Genomic DNA, 20114 nt, shown 5'->3' with positions numbered 1-20114 from the left:
TATTACTCAAAACATAGTTGTTTTATATATTTATTTTGTATGTTTGTTTTCTATATTTGTTTTATATATTTGTTATATATATTTGTTTTATATAGTTTTTTTTCTATATTTGTTTTATATTTTTTTTACATATTGTTTTATATATTTGTTTTAAATATTTCAATGTTTATTTTTTACATGAATTCAAATTTTATATGATACTTTCAGATATTTGAATGGTGGTACTTCCGGAAATATGGTACATCATTTATTGAACAAGTCTCTCTGAATCATTTAAGTCCTTGGCTTGGAGGAGGAGATACAACAGGAGGAGAAAGTAGTACGACCCTTACCAACAACAATCCACAGCCTTCGGTTTCAGGTAAGATATTCCTTTAGTAAAGGTTCCGTTTATAGTTTAGAATCATGTATGTGAATAATGAAAACAATGCCTTATCTCTTAGAAAATGGTTTTTAATCAGAGTTGTCGGTACTATAATTTCTACTGGGTCTAACATGAATGCTGATTCATGCCCACCCCAAAGTGGGTGTAAGGTGTAAATTTACAATGGGTGAAAATGAAAAAAAAAAAACTTAGACCATCAAATATGACAAGACCAATCCAAGTAGCTAGTGCAAAGGGTATTGAAAAAAAAATCAAATAATTATAAACAAAAATTTAGAACAGAAAAAAATATGAGACTTGAATACTTGCGAAAATGACAATTACAACGAGTCAAAAACTAAATCGAAGAACAAACAAATATGCCGTTGAAAGATAAGTGGCAGTGAGAACTACAATGAGTCGAAAACGAAAGTAAAGCACAAGAAAATACGCGGTTACAGGACATGCCACAACGAGGATCAAAACGAACCAAAAATAAAAATGAAGAGCAAGAAATTTGTGGTTAGAAGATAGGCGACAGAGAGGACAAAGAAATATGTGGCTAGAAGATAAGTGGCAACGAGATTTACCAGTGACAACGAGAATCAGACAAAATGAAAGTATCGACATAAAAGTGAAAAACAACGAATTTTACTAGTAGAAGACAAGTGACAGCGAGAATCAGAACGAATCAAAAATGTAAGTGAAATAGGAAGAAATTATACGTTAGAAGAGCAACGCCATTGCTATCCTCGATGCCAACAAACTACGGATCAAAACCCAGTACAAACGTATAAAGATGCAGTAAATTACGCAGATGCTAATGAAAAGTCTCTCAGACCCTAAAATGGTTTTGTGTATTTACTATGGAGTCGTCCATTTTCTCAAGGAAAGAGTAGCTAACAAAGTTGATTCAACTTTGCTCGGTTGCTTGGGTGACATAACAAAGGTTTGCTTGGTCGAATTGCATTGCCATCTTCACAGTTTCCTAATGGATTGGTTTGACCTTTATAGGGCGTCACTTACTCTCTAAAGAGCTCAACTAACAAATACAAAACTTGAACTCCTGTTTTGCTTTAGCTTTATTCAACGTAAGTGATGATCGAAGCATCATTAGTCGTAATGTTTTCAGCTTCAAAGTAGCTGGACAAATTTATAACCAAATCAGTTTAGCGACACATTCATCACAAATCCCTGAAGGTAATTTACCTTTTAGACCAGATAAAGCTGTTGAAGAACGCGTTACATATCCTTTAAATTCACATTTTAATAGAAAATGTAAGCCTAGAATCATTACTGATGTTGATAATATCAACTTCGACTATTGCCTCTTATGGAGGCGATAACCTGTAGCAAGGGCCAGGCATGTATGACGGTATGCTGGAGGCTTGGGTCTCAGGCTATAAAAACACATTTGTCTCTTCTTTTCCTGGAATAAATTTCAGTGTACGTGGCTGATAGAAGATAATGCAACTAACATTAAAAAAAGTAATACTGCAAGCATATACTTTAAATACCTAAGATGTTGTGATTGTAAAATTGTCCCTTACCATAACTGTATTAAGCACAATAGCAACAATAAAGCAATAACTCAGATTGTGTTAATATTTTACATTGATGTTAACATTGCGGTCGCCTAATATTTCTGTCCAAGACTGCTTAAGCAATCGTGTGTATTTGAATAGTTAATGCTTTGTAGACTTTTTAACCGTTTGGAAAAAAGAGAAACCGTTTTTTGTTCGTTTTTCATTTACATATATTTGGGTTTGAATTGTCAGATTGGTGTTTTGCTCACATATTGTAAAGCTTTCCTGTCTCCTGTAAAAGCGTACACATAAAGGAGTAAAACGATTAGGTAAGCACAGACGAAAAAATGAATTAATTAAAATTTTTCATGTGAATTATTCAAATGCTACTGTTTAAGATTAACATCAGTGGTAATTTAGGGGGCTAAGAAGAAGAACGCAAAATCTCAAATCTCGAATTTTTTCCTCAAAAGATACCATGAACGGTGGAAACACCTAGCTAAAAAATATGTATCTTTTTATAGAGTGCAAAGTGTGGAGGAACCCCTTAAATTTGTTTCGAGGATCAGAATACAACAGATTCAAAGCCGCAACTGGAAAAGATCCCTTAACCTATTATGATATGAACCTATCCGCTCAGGTAATATTGTTTTGTGTCTTGATTTTATTCAGAGTACAGTAAAATGATTTTATTCTTGATGTTTGAAACGTCCTTGTAAATGTGTGTCAGCGCTGTATGATATACCTTTCTATGTAACCCTAACTTCCTTGGACGCATTATGCCATAGATGTTAGCAAATATTTACTTGGTTTTATGCAAGAAGAATGGGTTAAAATAAGTAGGAATATTAATAATATATAATATTGTGAAATAAATAGGAATATTAATATCGATAATCGCTTGCTCATATGCAAGATGGGAAAGTAGAGAAGCCAATTAAAACCACCCTGCATTCCGCCATCTGTACTTTACTCTCTTTTTTGAGCTCTTGAGTTTCTGAAAATTAATTACTAAATTATTAAAAAATAATAATAATAATCCTATTGTTGTTCATTCTAAGAAACAAGCTGAAAATAAATTCGATTGCTGTAGATGTCACTGGCTGTTCAAAACTTAGTTGAAGATATCTGTGTATTTTCAGGGCATTAATGGGAAAACACTTCAGCTTCTGTTGCCTTTACTTAAGCGGTTTTCTAGATTTTTTGGGTTTTTGAAAATTAATGACGAAACTATTGAAAATCCTCAAATTATATTATTGCTACTCATCACAAGAAATCGCACTGAATGTAAACTCAACCACTTTAAATGTTGCTGGTATTTCAAAAACTTAGGTGAAGATATCTGTATTCTCTCCGTGCACTAATGGGAAAACCCTTTAACTTCTGTTGCCTTTACTTAACCGGTTTTTTCTTCGTAAGCCGGTTTTTCCTACATAAACCGGTTTTTACTGAATGTAAAATCAGCCGCTTTAAGTGTTGCTGATAATTCAAAAACTTGATTGAAGATGTATGTATTTTCTCCATAGTGGAAATGTTTTGAGCTGAAAAACTTCTTCTTGGCCAACTTATCTCTTATGGGCTGCCTCCCCTTAGAAGTATAATATTTGTAGCCATGAAGATATAAAGATTTGGAGGTAATATGCTTGAAATTCCTTGTGGAGCATTTCGACTCTTATTAGAAGAGCATATCCAAGGGTGGAAAATCATGTTGTTACTAAGATGGGCTCAGGATTGTGTACAAAGCCTCAATTCATACTGGAGGTCCCAGGGACTTCTTTCTGTCTGGTTCCTTCCCGGCGAAGCGCTATGCAAAGTTTTGAGAAGATTTGTAGTCTCCTCTTGCTTTGATTTTGGAACCATTGCTTTTTCTGAGGCCATAACAGTTAAAATGATTTAAATAACGGGAATATTGCAACTTGGAATTTTACGACGTTAAAAAACAAGCATCCTATTGACATGAAAATTGATATGTTTGAACTGGACTTATTAGGAGTTTCAAAAACTCACATCCTAGGCGTAGGAAAAATGGAATTAGGTAATATAGAATTTAATTACTCAGTCAGCAAGCACGGAGTGCATAGATAGGGAGTAGGGGTCATGGTGAATAAGGAAGCTGATAAGTCTTGTTTAGGTTGGAAAGGTATTAATATTAGAATACTAGACTAAAAAGTGCAGTGTTAGTCATAGTGGTATGACATGGTAGAAAAAGAAAAAAGTAACAGTTATAGACTGCTGCCATTTTGTAGGTATAACAATCTCATTATAACCAATACTTTATTTGGTCATAAAATGGTTCGTAAGCAACATGATATCCACATGATGCTAAGACGGCTAGCTTTATTGATTATGCTCTTGTAAACAGAAGAGTAACAGGATCAATACAAGATAATAGGGTACATAGGAGTTCTTTCTTTGATGTTAAAAATAAAAATCTTCATCTAGTAGTGTCTAGGGTTAATCTAAAGTGGATATTTAGGAAGTGTAACTACCTTTCCGGAAGTTTTGACGTTATAGAATCCAGGATGAGTTTTTGAGAGAAACTTTTCAAGAACAGGTGAATACTAAACTGGAGAGTCCTCAATTTAATAATGTAGAAGATAGATGAAATAACTTTAGGAAATTAGTCTTTGAAGTCGCAGATGATGTCTTGGGATAGTTAGGAACGCAGCTAGGATAATTACCGAAAAAGTTTTAAGTTTAGTAGAGAAGAGCACTGGGTTGTATATGGAATATCTGAGTGGTAGATCATATGAAAATAAGAGGAATATGAGGAAAGCGGAGAAAGCAATAAAATGTGATTTAAGGATGTGTGAAGTGGAGCCCATAGGTGAAATTGCTGAAGATCTCGAAGATGCTGCTAGACGACATAATAGTAAGAGATTGTACTGGCTTGCTAAAAATTGAGAGGGAACAGTCAATCTGAACTTGTGCCTGTTAAAGATAAAAACGGAGCCAGAATTAGTGATAAAGAAAGAGCTGAAGAGAGATGGCTAAGAAATTTTGATAACGTGCTAAACTCTTTAAAAGTACAGAAAAATATATTGAAAATAAAGAAAAAGTTTGTTACACTTTTGAAGTATAGGTATATTTATTTTATGAGGCCCCAGGGGCTGATAGTGCGGTAAAAATTTGTTAAGAAATGGTTAGAGATAAATTACTGAAGATTATGAATAACATTTTTGAAATAGGGTAAATTCCTGTTGATTTTAGGGTAACTTTAATCAAGCCCCTTTACAAGAAAGGTGAGAGGCATTAGCTTAGTTTCTTTACGAAGCAAATTACCTAGTATAAGGTATCTTTTAAACTAAGAGGTGCTGTAGATAATGTTTAAGAGAAAAGAACAGTGTGATTTTAGGAAGGTGGGAGGATGCATTACAAAAAATCCTTCTAAATTGATTCTATAGTTGTTCATCCTATGAAATTGGCTTAAAATGTAAATTCAAACGCCTTAGATGTCGCCGCTAATCCTAAAACTTGTTTGTTTATGTCTGTACTTTCACCGTGCACTAATGGGGAAAACCGTGGCTTCCGTTGCTGTTACTTAAACTGTTTTTTTTTTAGAACTATTGAGTGTTTAAATATTAATGATGAAACAATCAAAATCCTCAGAATTAGTTTTATAAATGTTCATCCTTCGAAATTGTTCTGAGTGCAATGTCAGACGCTTTGGAGTTTCCGATAATTGAAAAACTTGGTTTATGATATCTTTATATTCCCATGCACTAATTGGGGAACACCCTAACATCCCTTGCCTTTATTTAATTTGTTTTTTAAAGGTCTTGAGTGTTTGAAAATTAATGACTAAACTTAAGAAATTCCTTCATCGACATATATCAGTTTCCTGAAAATAAAATATTTTCATATATACAAAAGACTGGTGTTGAAAAGGAGGAACTCCCCTCCGTCTCTCTGACCAGTTGTATTCTTAAAAAAGCATATTTACAGCATTTTAAGCCAGTATCTCATGTCACAAACGCTGTAAGTAAGGATTAAATAGTTAGTGTGCTATTCAACAACAGTACGGACTAAAGCCTTAAAAAGATTAAAAGATTTTTCAAGGATAAATGTAACATACGGAGTGCTTTACTGTAAGAAGAGAAAATCGCCTGTTAGATAAACGAACTCCGTTAAAGTTTTCATAGAAAAAATACTTCACGATTTTACAAGCATGGCTAGTGGTAGACGCAGGTTATATTGTGTGTTTTTGTTTTGTTTTTGAGGTTGCTCTGATGTCATTTTTCCTTACAATTCTGGTCATAAACTCTTTCCCTAATAGACACTCATAATTGCACACAAGGGAAGTAGAGGAGGCATAGGGAAGTTTCCTCAACACCAATACTAAGGGTTCCATCCTAAAACAGTTTTATTTTTATTTATACCGCCCAGACCTTTGGGTTTTTTATTACAATGGTGCATAAATCTTTAGAATTCGTATGCAAATAGTTAATTAATTCTATCGTTTTTTAATTTATTTCTTGCAAATATTTTATATGATGTCTATTAGAATCAAAGTAGAACTTCATTTTATTTTACTGCAGGACCACCAAACCTTCTTTACTTGTGAAGCAGACGCTGGCAAAGCCGAATATGAAAGTAAGTGTTCTTGTGTTCAATTTGACGTTACGCTGAAACATAAATCTAACATTCCATACTTAATCAAAAAGTAGATAAAGCTTAAATCTATAAGGCTTTTCTAAAGCAAAAAAAGTTTATAAAGCCATTAATTTCGGGAAAAAAGGGGTTTTTCCTCATGTTGTACATGGTGTAAAAAAAAAAGAAAACACTGTCTGATCCGGGAAAGTAAACTTTTCAGAATAGTTTTATTTAGTACTCCTACTGAATATTACATAATCTCTGAGGTAATCCAACCCTGAGGATAAATTTCGTATCTCTTCTAGATTTGTCGTTAATAACTATGGACAGATATAGAAAGTTTGGAAATAACTCAAATATCAAATTATGGATTTTGGGTTGTTTATGGAAATTTTTGAATTGATTTTCTTGTGTATTTTAATTGAGTAACACAATGAAAACTACGCAAGAGGACATGATATTTCTTATGTACGAAATTACTTTGTTTTCTTAGAAGTAGTTTCCAAAGTTGTCATGATGCATTATTTTTTTGGTATCCTAGAGGTAACTGTTTTCTATACAAAGCATTTTTTTAAGCGGATGGACAAAGCTGGATCTTCTAAAAACTGGAACTGACATTGGTCTGACAGATATAAAATTCATTCTGTGACATTTTCTATTTTAAAGTTATGCTTTTAAAGTATACATTTAGTCTAAGTGAAATGCCCTAGCTTCAAAGCAAAGCATTTTAGAAATCAAATAACATTGGATACTATAGAACTTTATATTATCTTTTTGAGAAACAAAATAAAATCTCTCTATCTCGTATTTCTATCCAAAAATGAACTGTACTTAAATAATTCCTATAGTTGTCATCACATATCGATTTCCTTCACATCCTAGAGATTACTGTTTTTTATAGACAAGGTAGAAAGCATTTGTCTAAACAGATAGAAAGACTTTAATTTTCTAAGAACTGGAACAGACATTGGTTTTCTACAAATAAAATCACTTATATGACTTTTCTATTTTGAAGCTTTGATTCTGGAAAATCTCTATATTTTGTCTATACAAAATACCCTGACTTCGAAGCTTGTCGCTTTAGAAACCATATAATTTTGAATATTGACAGAACTTGACGTTGTCTATTCGACAACCTGAGCAAAATTTCCGTGTCTCTCATTAAGTTTTGGAAAATAATGCCCGAAACTCGTATTTCGAAACGGACATTCCGAGTTTTTCATCTTTCTTTTATTTTGTATTTAAATTTTGGTCATATTTTGACGTTTAACACCATGAAAATTAAGCAAGAAGACATGCACTCTTCTATATCTGAAAATGGATCCACATAAAAGTAGTCGGGTAACTTTTTTCTTGACAAGATGGAATGTTTTTTCTAATGCGGGTAGATAGGTCTTAATCTTCCGAGAATTGGTTCTGATTATGTGACTTGCAGTCGCCATAGATTCTAAGGTAAAAATTTAGATATTTTAAATTGAAGATTGCCAATAGTATTGAATGTAATACTAATATGGGTATAGGGTTACTGACTCCTACATTCTGCTTCTCCAAGTAAAACAACCTAATAAACTACAGTTTGTACGATAATGTTCTTATAACCAACAGGATCGTCCAAGGGAAGAGAAAACCTTTTGTTGGACGTCTCTATTCACTTGCCACCTCAGACCATCGCGCTTGGTACTAGACTATGGGGGGAATACCTTTGGTTTAACCGGACCAGTAATTTTATCCGAACTCGAAACCGGCTCAATCTTTAGAGTCGTGCATCCAGATATCGTCTCTCATATCGTATATCGTCCAGATATCGTCTCTCGTATCGTATATCATCCAGATATCGTCCCTCCTAAAACAAATATTTTAGTGAACTTTTATAACCTGTAACCTAAGCCAGGAGAGAAAATACAAATATTTGTGAATGTTAAGAAACTTACTATTATATTGGGAGATAACAAAACATAAGGTGAACTCCAAGTGGAAATATTCTAGGGTTATTTGCAAGAGAAGAATGCCCCACAGGGTTCTAATTAATTAAGGACGCTGATGACCGTACCCGAAACCACCCTACCAATCCAATAAAAACAAGAGCTAGGAGCTCATGTGACACTAGTCACGAGGTCGCAAGAGCCAAGAGCTCATATGGCATGAGCTCTAGCAAACTTCTAAAAATCAATAGATTGATTTAAAAGGAAAACCAGAGGCTTAATGTCAGTCGGGATTTAAAATAAGAGCTATGTGACACGAGGTCCTTTTAAATATCAAAATCATTAAGATCCGATCACCCACTCGAAAGTTAAAAATACCTGATTTTCTCTAATTTTTCCTCTCCCTTCAGCCCCCCAGATGGTCGAATCAGGAAAAACGACTTTATCAAGCCAATTTGTGCAGGTCCCTGATACGCCTACCAATTTCCATCGCCCTAGCACGTCCAGAAGCACCGAACTCGCCAAAGCACTGGACCCCCTATCTGCCCCAAAGAGAGCGGATCCGGTTACGGCAATCATGTATCTACGACATTTGCTTATTCTATCCACCAAGTTTCATCCTGATCTCTCCACTCTAAGTTTTTTCCAAGATTCCCTGTTTCCCTCCAACTCCTTTGTCCCCGGATCCGATTCGAATTGAAAATGGAGCATCTGAGACATAAGATATTTCTATATATGTTAAGTTTCATTAAGATCAGATCACCCATTCGTAAGATAAAGATACCTCAATTTTCACGTTTTCCATGATTTCCGGTTTTCCCCTCCAAATCCTCCCAATGACACCGGATTTGGTCGGGATTTAAGATAAGAGCTCTGAAGGACAAGATCCTTCTAAATATCAAATTTTATTAAAATTTTATATCTCGTTCATAAGTTACAAATACCATATTTTTTCTATTTTTTTCCGAATTACCCCAACTCCCCCAAAGAGAGTGGGTCCGGTCTGGTTATGTCCGTCACGAATCTTGGACTTTTGCTTATTCATCCCACCAAGTTTCATCCTTATCTCTCCACTCTAAGCTTTTCCCAAGATTTCCGGTCCCCCCTCAACTCCCCCAAATGATACTGGATCCGGTTGGGATGTTAAATAAGAGATCTGAGTTACAAGATCCTTCTAAATATGAAATTCCATTAAGATCCGATCACTCCTTCGTAAGTTAAAAATAGCTCATTTTTTTCTAATATTTCAGAATTAACCCTCCCCCCAACTCCCCCAAAGAGAGCGGGTCCGTTCCGGTTATGTCAATCACGTATCTAGGACGGATACTTATTTTTCCTACCAAGTTTCGTCCCGATCCCCCCACTCTAAGCGTTTTCCAAGATTTTAGGTTACCCCCTCCAACTCCCCCCAGTGTTACTGGATCCGGTCGGGATTCCAGAAAAGAGCTTTGAGACACTATATTCTTCTAAATATTAAATATCATTAAGATCCGATTACCCGTTCGTAAGTTAAAAATACCTCATTTTTTCAAATTTTTTCGTATTAATCGTCCCAAGATGGTCGAATCGGGGAACGACTATTTCTAATTTAATCTGGTCTGGTTGCTGATACGCCTGCCAAATTTCATCGTCCTAGCTTATCTGGAAGTGCCTAAACTAGAAAAACGGGGACAGACAGACTGACAGAATTTGCGATTGCTATATGTCACTTGGTAAATACCAAGTGGTATAAAAACATCTTTTTTTTTTAAATTAGTCAGAATTCTCTGTCTAGCTAACCCAGTGACTCATCCCTAGGCGTGGATTTCCCGACCCAAGCTAATTAGCGAATTATCTGAGACGCAATTTGTTCTGAGCTTAAAAAAAAAAAGAAAAATGAGTTTAAAGAGAAACTAATAAGTTACGAAAAGCGTATTTATCCAATAATGAGGGTCAGAGTGCTAACATTGGACTTTTTTCTGAAATTTCTGGTTTTATCCTTCTTATATTTTAATCGACTAATATTATAGAAAATTTGAAAGATTACATAATTTTTCTTATATACCAAATTATTTCGTCCACCTATAATTAATTCTTAATGCTTTCATGGCACATAAATCTTGTTGCACATTCTATAGATAATTTTTTTCTAGACAACATAGTTTTGTTTTTTGATAACTGATAGAAAGGTGGGAGATCTTCTAAAAGTGGGAGATTGCATTAGTTTTGCAGAAATAATATTTCTTTTGTAACTTTTACTTTTGAAGTTCCGATTTTGTGAATTCCCTGCATTTCGTTTAAGTAAAAGGGCCGAGCTACGGAGGTAAACTTTTTAGAAATCAAATAATGTGAAATACTTATAGAGCTTAAAATTATGCATACCTTAATGGGTAATTTTAGGAGTAATGAAGTTTACATATTTTGAATCCCAATAAAAAGTAGGTTCCTTTCGTATGTACATATTGTTAATAAAATTCTTTTTTTTATAGTTTTGGTTACTATTGGGACGGTTCGCTCGCTTGTGGTTCAATTGTATTTTGCAATTCCGGAAAATAATTAAATATGTCCGTAAACTCTCCTTATGAATGAAATGTATATACCTTAGATCTACAAATGACTCCCAAGGTAAGCAAAATTATTGTTCATATAGGGAAAATGTTCAAGTGAAAACATTGCCTTATTGGCTTTTAATTCTGGAGTGGTATGTTTTTATAGTTATGGCTACGGCTTGGAGAGAGCGAAATCCTGAAGCTCGAATTGGAGCTGCGAAGCTCGCTTTAAAGACAAATCCAGAATGTGCACCGGCTCTGTTACTTTTAGCAGAAGAAGAGGCATCTTCAATACTTGAGGCTGAACGTCTTCTCAAAGAAGCATTGAAAGCTGCCGAAGTAAACTATAGAAAATCTCAGCAAACACAGCATCAAGGGCCATTAATGGAAGCCATTCATCGTGAGTGCACAGTTTTTGTTCTCTCTTTATTTATCTATTTATTTATTTATTTATTTGTCTTCCATTTTTCTAACTCCCCATTCCATCTCTTATGTTCTTTCTATCCATATCTACCTTTCTTTTGTCCATTCTATCTCTCTCGCATGCAACTCCAATAAAATGTAAGTTACAAAACTTGCCCCCCCCCCTTCCGAAAGTGTTTTACAGATTTACTGTAGCAGTTTATTACTTGCTGAATGATTTTATTTTTTCATTTTAAGCACTAGTCTTGAAGCCTCATTCGCAAGAGCCTCATTTTTTTTTAATTGTTTTTGCAGATTCTGAATGCTCAAGAGTCTATCTGGGATCTTAGAATCTGATCGGCTGAGGCTTATTTCGACCTCTGAAAGGCACTGTAGGTGAGAGCCACAGGAATAACTGAATAGTTAAGGTGTTTGAATGGTTTTTCCTTCTTAATTGAATGGCTAAAGTCGTTGGTTAAGCTATTGTCAAAGGAAGGACTTGCAGCTGGTTACCACCCGGTAATAAAGAAATCACTAGATTTTTAGTGATTTTCTGGTTGCTTTAATGATTTTTTTCAATAATATAGTGATTTATCTGCACATTTAGTGATTTTTTTTGTTTAAGCAATATAAAAAATTATTACAAATAATGATACAAAGGGGTGGTAACCCTGATCAGCAGGAAAATGTGTGGTCAATCACACTGATCCTCTCGGTCTGCATTGTCCTGCAGATACTTATGACTTACATTAGCTTGAAGATCCTCCCTTTGAGACAGCTTAGCATAGGCTGCAGTTATTGACAATTATATCAGATGTGTGAATGTGTCAAATGTGGCCTTTAGGCGTGATAGTGACGATTTGGATTTGCTTATATGCTTTAGGGTGTTTATATAAAAAAATGTACTCCATTTAACTGTTATAATAGGGAATCGTTGGGGAATCCCTCTTTGTAAAGATGTATCCTGACATAAATTATTTTTAGATAGGAAAAGTTAATAAAGCTGTATTTAAAAATATAAACACATTGAACCGAAATTGCGATCTCATTTCAATGCTAGTTTAAAGACACTTGCCTACTAAGAAACATATTCCAAAATTTGTGGATTTTTTTTTATTTGGGACATTAAAAAAAAAAGAAAAAAAAAAGACCAATGTTTATGTCAGTAAAAAAAAAAATAAAACTTTCATTGGTCTGTTGACAATGTATTCAATACAGGCTTGTCTGTAGTTTCTCATATATCAACTCCTTTCATATTTTCCTTTTCCTTTGCGAAGTGTGTGTGGGGTTTCCTCTTCTTTTTATTTATAGTAAATACTAATTTGTTTCATCAAGTTTGATTTTTATTTTCTCCTTTTCTTTTCTGATGTAAATGCTTCCAGATATGAAAATTCTGTTCAATTAAGTTTGAGTAGACCTCAGTTCATCAATTTGGAATAGTTTGATATAGAAAATATCTGAAGGAAATGACTCTTCAGCAAGTCTTGAAAAATATACTTTCCTGCAAATTTACCCTTCGCAAGGTTCTTTCGAGTAGTAAGCCCGTGCTTAATAAAGCGTAAATTGTTTTAATCAGGGACTAGATGGAAATCGTTTTCCTCATTCAGGCAAAAAGCACCAAATATCATGTTTGCCTGAATATGAAGAACATTTTTAAATGTATTTTGAGTAGGCTTAACCAAATTGACCCATATAAATATTTACTGTTAAATCACAGAAAAGTTTTTATTCTCTTTTCTTGTTCAGAGAAATTGTATTTGTGACAGCTTTTAGGCATAATGAAAAGCTTTCGATCTAATGCAAAGGCCTCAAAAGTGTAACGAGAAAAAGAAGAATAAAGAATTCGGTCATATTGTCATTCTGGAGGCTTAGTTGTAAAGCACCAACATTTTTTTTCGTATGTAGCATTATAAACGAGCTCACTCGAGCTCCTCGTTTTAGATAATATCTTTGTAGGTTATACATTAAAGATATCCCCATACCCGTGGTATATTTCCATCATAGAAGTAGGGGGAACAGCTCGTAATTAAAGGTAGAGAAATTTAATCCCTTTCAAATGCCAATGCTCAATGAGTGCCAATGAGTAAAGAACATCGTCCGAGGTGATCATCTGGCGGATTGCTTGATTATACTGGACAGGTTTATGTAGGTCTAAACGGTGTAATGCATTTGGGTTGCTTGCAAAGTAGACTGCTTTTATTGGGGAAATGAAAGTTCTATTGTATCTAGCTCAAAGACTACATCACATTTGTATTAACTGTGAACCAAAATGAAGTCCCATAATTCACGTACACTTTTGCCTTACATTTCACGTACTGCCTTTTGCTGATATTTTTTTTCTTCTCAAATCTGAGAACAAAACACTTTTCCTTCGAAAGTTGAAGACCGTGTTTTGCTCCTCTGTGATGTGTAAGGCACGTCTTTTTTTGCATGGTGAAGTAGTTGAATCTCCTAATCCCGAGATTTGGTTTTATTGTAGTATTTCTGTTTTTAGAATTTCAATGCAATGGAGAGCCACGCTTTGAATAATTGAATCGTTTGTTATTAAAGGAGGACGCTTCTTTTTTTGCAATAGGTATAGTTCCATTTTCTAAGGCCTCAAATTGAATAGTTTATTTTTAAAGGAGAACGTTACTATTTTTTGAAATAGGTATTGTTCCTATTTTCCCATTTTCTAAAATTCTATTAGCCTTTAAACTGTCAGTTTCGAGAGGTTTTGTTCCTAATTCAACTTGATGCGGTGTCTAACTAACTAACTGTCAGCTTTTATTAGCTTAGTTAATTGATTCTGATCCTTCTTACCATTTTGGAATATAAATAATCATTAAAAAGAAAAAAAAATCATCGTTTCACTGTGTATTTCAAATTTGCTGATTGAATTTAGAATTTCTAGGTCAAAATTAAAAACAATGGACTTTTTTGTCGTCAAAAGATGACAAAATGTCGACATGGTGTCAACATTTTACAATTTGAATGCCTGCTGTTTCAACAGAAAATCAACTACAATGGCATAATTCCTTGTTGTGTTGACAAAGATGCCAATTCAAACTTGACTAAAACCAGATTTTTGCTCTCTGTTCTGTCTTTTAGAATCTATATATTTTTTCTGTCTTTTCCTTTTTTTTACTTCTGTTTATTTTTTATTTCAGGGCGAGATACAAATGTATTAATTTGTGTTAAAAGAAGATATGCAATGTGCCTAAGAAAGCTTGGGAAATTAAAAGAAGCAGTAAAAATGTTTCGTGATGTAAGTCTATTTTTTTCACAAGTGCTGATTTTCAAAAACTGTATGAATTTAATCAATGTATTATTCTGCTTCTTGAGATTTCAGGGTTTTTTTTCTTTCCTTTTTTTTGTTTCTACTTAAGAAGTGATGGGTCACGCGATAAAATAGTATAAGAAATATTACACAATATACAAATTATATGAATTTAATCAATTGTACTATTCTGCTTCCTCAAACTTCAGAATATTTTTCTTTCCTTTTTTTATTTTTTTTGTTTCCGTCTAAAAAGTGATAGGTTACGCGATAAAGCAATATAAAAAAATACACAATATAAAAATTATATGAATTTAATCAATGTACTATTCTGCTTGCTCAAGCTTCAGGAATATTTTTCTTTCCTTTTTTAATTTTTTTTATTCCGCCTAAAAAGTGATAGGTCACGCGATAAAGCAGTATAAAATAAAATACACAATATAAAAATTATATAAATTTAATCAATGTACTATTCTGCTTCCTCAAGCTTCAGGAATATTTTTCTTTCCTTTTTTTATTTTTTGTTTTTGTCTAAAAAGTGATAGGTCACGCGATAAAGCAATATAAAAATTATATGAATTTAATCAGTTGTACTTTTCTGCTTCCTCAAACTTCAGGAATATTTTCTTTCCTTTTTTTTTTTTCGTCTAAAAAGTGATAAGTCACGCGATAAAGCAATTTAATATTCACTTGTTAACAAAACTATGAGTTTAAACACGCCCCCTCCAAATATCACAGCATGATATGGAAGAAGGATAATCGAACAAATCTTCAAAAAAAAATAACATTAATCTCAGAATGGGTTAAAAAACATAACTAAAACATCATGTACCCTGCTACCACATGTAAAATCTTGAAAGCAAAAGCACCTAGAATAAAAGAGGCAGTAGCTTTGAGCATGGAATGACCAAGGGAATGACATCTACTGGGTAACCGTGTGAGATAGATTTTAAAAGTGTAGACTCCAGGTTGATGTATTATGGGAAACCAACAATTCTAAAAAGGGAAATTTTGTTTCTATGAGACACTTCAAATATGTTATCAAAGCATACTACAAATACACATGGTAAGTGCTGGAAGAAGAAATTAAGCTTAAAAATGCTTAGGGAATTCTGGAGGGGCGTAGGTTTCCTGGGCCACCCTCTAAATTCACCTCTGCCATTATTGTATTTTTAATTTGTCAAAGACCCGAAATTGCGAGAAAATCCATTAATGCAGAAAAGGTTTGTATATTGTTTCCATACTAGATGAAAGAAATTGTCCTTTTTCATTTTAATTGAGTGTATTTTCATCGTAACACCTTAAATTAGGTATCTTTTTCTTAGACCACACTGCCGTTCTATGACGAACAAATAAACTTTCAAATAGGGATAAATCCATTTATTTTTTTTTTTTTTTTTTTTTTTTTTTTTAGAAAGGAAAAAAACAGGTGCAAAAGTCCAGGTATTTCGACCACATATACAGCGATCGTCATCAGTAGAAATAATAATGTTTAAACTAGCATATTTATACAAAACAAAATAAATAAATTTTCGGGTCATTCATAAAATAATGAACTAAATTAAAGCTCATTTAATGACGGGTATAGTGCTATGGACTATCTAAAATTCTACTGAATGTCTGTCTGACTACAGACAGCAAAATGTACTGTTCGAGGTAGCAAATTTACGATGCTGTTATGTGTTTGTTCGTGTACAGTATTAAAGTATGCCTCTTTATTTGAGACAGTATATTATGACATGCAACTGCTCATATCACATTTCATAGATGATGTATTTTGTAATATTACAAATCTTCCGTAATACATTTAGGGTATTAGAGTAGTTTCTCATGCCGGTAAATGGCATGCCTAAAATTACGGAATCATAAGTACTCCAATGTCGTCGTAAATATAATTTTGATTTCAAAGAGACTCATTTTTTGAAGGAACGTTTTATTTGTAGTTCATTATTTAAGTGTATTATTGTAACTAAAAATTGTATTTTTAGTTAACGAAAGAAGTTCCCCAAATCCTGGGAGTTTTAAATATCCAAGAAAATTTGTTGGAAGCATTGTTAGAAATGCAAGCGTATGCAGATGCTCAGGCAGTGCTAGCCAAGTACGATGATATTTGTTTGCCTAAAAGTGCGGCTATTTGTTACACAGCTGCACTACTTAAAGCAAGAGCTGTGGCGGATAAGTAAGTGTCTTTTTTTTTTTTTTTTTGATTTGACTTAAGTCCCGTCCAGCCTTTGTGGCTGTATTTGGGCTTCTTCTCTTCTAAGAAAATCATGAATTTGGCGACGGTATTTCAATCTGTCAGGCACTGGGCGAATGTAACGGTGCGGGGGGGCAATGGGCCGGGAAGTTTTCGGTCTATCTCTTACAAGGTCGTCTTCGGGGGCGTTTGCCGTGGACCCATCCTTCGAAGGTTATTGTTGGTTGTTGGTTGGCCGACATTCACTGAATATGGCCAAGCTAACATAGCTGTTGGCTTTTCATTCTGTCCACGGTGATTCGGGGACAACAGACTAGTTTTTGGTGGTCTTCCGTTGAGACTTGGTCAACATTGGGAATCCGCCGCTATGCGTCTAAGGCATTTAATTGAAAAAAGATAAAGCTTCTTCTATTTAGTTTTGACTGGTTATGAATAAAAAAAAAACTCTATTTAAAAGGAGCAAAAAATTATCAGCTTTTAATTTTAGTCTAGTGGCCATTACTGTTGCTTTTTGTCTTCGAATGTTGCAAAAATAGAATTGTCTACTTTTTTTGCAATTAAAAAAAATTGTTACACCTTATGCAATATTTAGCGTTCTCAAAAGCCCCTTCGCTCCCTCTTTCAAGCTAAAAACCATAAGAAGAAAAATTAAAAGAAAAATAGTTTGAAAGACCTGGTTTACTCCTCCACATTGAGCATCTTGAAAGAAATTTATTGTATTACAATTTGAATGCTTTCTACTTAATGCAGTTCTGCCTATTTTGCTTGTCTAATTTGTCTAAGACACAATTTTAAAAGGACTAAATTTTAAGTTTTTTCCTCTTAGAATCATTTAGGAGTCAATTATCTTTTTTTCCATAGTACAAAGATAATGCTTCTCTTAGAAGTAGCCCAAAATATCTTGTAAAATAAGAAGCATTTAAATGTATATGACGTATGTTTTCAATAAAACATACGTTCATTCTAATTTCTAAAATGCTAATGTTGAAATATGTATGAAATACATTTGCTAAAATACAGGGTGTCTAATGTTAAGTGTTGCCTGTCAATATTTCAGAAACTATGCTTAAATTGTTTCGTTAAAATTGTCATATTTTGTCGTATAAAAATGTGTCGTTAAAATTAAAATTGTCTCGCTAAAATTAACAAACTAATCTGTGATGGGTGCACATGCTCTTGTGCAAATTTGGATTCCAAATGAATGAATGAATGAACTTTATTACCCGTAAAGTATAAAAAAACACAAAGTACGGAGTATTATAAATAAACAAAAACAAATACGATAAACAGCGAAGAAAAACAAAATTCAAACTAACAAAAGACAACATGGACTAATTAACCAGTATCAATATGGAAAAAAGGCTGCAGAGGGTCATAAACGTGAATAAAGTTGATAGTCTTTTTACATAAATCATCACTGGAAGACCGAATCCGAGAAGGTACATCAATTAAACCAAATCGAGCAATTATTTTTTTGTTTCGGTGCCATCTAGGAAGCCGGAGGAGGAATTTGCAATATCTGAAATAAGCCGTACATAGAGTATGTCGATCTTTCTTACGAAACAGATGAGCCATGCCTGATAAAAACAAAAGCACAGGGGCGCAATAAGCGTTATAAACAATGCACAAACCGTTGCGGTTGTAACGGCTTTTATTTGGGGATATTTTTCCGTAAGCGACGCGTAGGTTTTTCACGGATGGATTCACTAGAGATGAACAGGTAGTGGAAAGTGTTGGGCCGAAACACAGACCAAGCCAACTAACTAAAGAAGAACATGGTAGAACTGCAGTCCCAGCAACGAATGGAGCGACCGCATAAGGGCTATTAAAACAAATAAACTCGCATTTAGACGCATTAACTGACAGTCCAATCTTAGATAGTTCATTGATTAATATAGTAAAATTAGAAAGCAATCCACGGCGAGTCCGGGCAACAAGAAGAACGTCATCTGCATACGCAATAGAAGACAAACCAATATTACCGTAAAAAACAGAACTTCTAAGGGGACGCAGGCACGAGGCAAGCACGCATTTAAATATACTAGGAGACAATACGGCACCTTGCCGAACTCCCTTATTAATTTTTACCGGGTCAGATATGTGTCCATTCCAGGTAACTTGAATTTTAGACTTTGAATACCAAGAGGACAATAAACTTAGCACGGAAGGATTAACACCTGAAGACGCAAGGGAAAATAGAGCCTGAGAGTGCACAATATTGTCGAAAGCTCCAGAAATATCAACAGTAAGACAGTATAAAGACATTTTAGTTGTTAGGGCATTATTCATGAGTCGGCTTAAAACATGATGTGCATGGGAGCAGCCGAAACTTCTCCGAAAACCAAATTGAAAAGGCGTAAAATCACCGACTCAATTTCTGGTAGTAACAAATGTTCAAGCAACTTACTTAAGAAACACGATACTGTAATGGGACGATAATTCACACATGACGTGGGGTCCTTGCCTCGCTTTTGAATAGACGTTGCACGGCCACAAAGGAAACTATCAGGAACAAGCGACTGTGCTAAGCAAGACTGGAAAAATATTTGTAGATGGTTAAGTAGAGCAGGACAATCATAAGCAAAAAATCGGTAAGATAGGCCGTCACCATCAAGGCTATTTGAATGCTTAATTTTTCTTAAAGCCCGGCGAATTTCAGATATTGCTACAGGCTGGACATGAGCCTGCAGGAGACGGTATGGTAAAAGCGGTTTAAGCAACTTATAATAAAAAGACTGAAGAAAACTATTAAATACACTGAACACACGCTTATAATGATCAACAAAATTAGCTAGCTGGAGACAAGATAGGGTAGATGGGGAACATTTCTCACTATTAATAACCTTATTCCAGGAGGCCTTATCGGTGGGGCCTGGCCATGCATTCAAGCGTGCTCTCTTCAAACTGGCCTTATATTCAAGTTTACACTTTTGTTTCACAGAGAAAACAGCTCCGGACGATGGTCGGTCACATGATATCCACATACGTAGCCAAAATTTGGCTTTTTGCTTAGCACCTTTTACTTCAGGATCAACGTTCCAATTAGGCTTTCTTGTACCAATCCTAACTTTATCCACAGGCACTGCAGCTTTGGAAGCTGATTTAAGGCAATGAACAATTTGATAATAGCAATTTAGGTCAACTCTACTTGAAGGCGAGAAAACTGACGTTTGCATCAGGTGATATGGCACTTTTATGGTCGACAGTAAAGCAGTTAGCGTAGCAAGGTATAGTGGGACATTAGCACGATCCCAGTTCAACTTCGTATGCCACTTCGGCTGAGCCGAAAGTGTTTTGCCAGATAGCTCACAGGACAAATTACA

General features: G+C 34.4%; 1 protein-coding gene across 1 annotated transcript in view; it reads left to right on the top strand.

The window, feature by feature from the left end:
- Window positions 1–20114, top strand: part of LOC136037975 (protein ST7 homolog) — a 76642-nt gene that overhangs the window by 33128 nt on the left and 23400 nt on the right. The window contains exons 3-8 of the mRNA XM_065720866.1: window positions 208–361; window positions 2415–2530; window positions 6429–6483; window positions 11100–11333; window positions 14485–14582; window positions 16583–16773. Coding sequence (XP_065576938.1) covers window positions 208–361; window positions 2415–2530; window positions 6429–6483; window positions 11100–11333; window positions 14485–14582; window positions 16583–16773 — 848 coding nt within the window. The remainder of the gene's footprint in view (window positions 1–207; window positions 362–2414; window positions 2531–6428; window positions 6484–11099; window positions 11334–14484; window positions 14583–16582; window positions 16774–20114) is intronic.

The sequence above is a fragment of the Artemia franciscana genome, chromosome 17, assembly GCF_032884065.1.
Source record: "Artemia franciscana chromosome 17, ASM3288406v1, whole genome shotgun sequence".
Classification (NCBI taxonomy): Eukaryota; Metazoa; Arthropoda; class Branchiopoda; order Anostraca; family Artemiidae; genus Artemia; species Artemia franciscana.
Note: the sequence above shows the minus strand (reverse complement) of the source record. Positions and strands in the feature narration are given on the sequence as shown.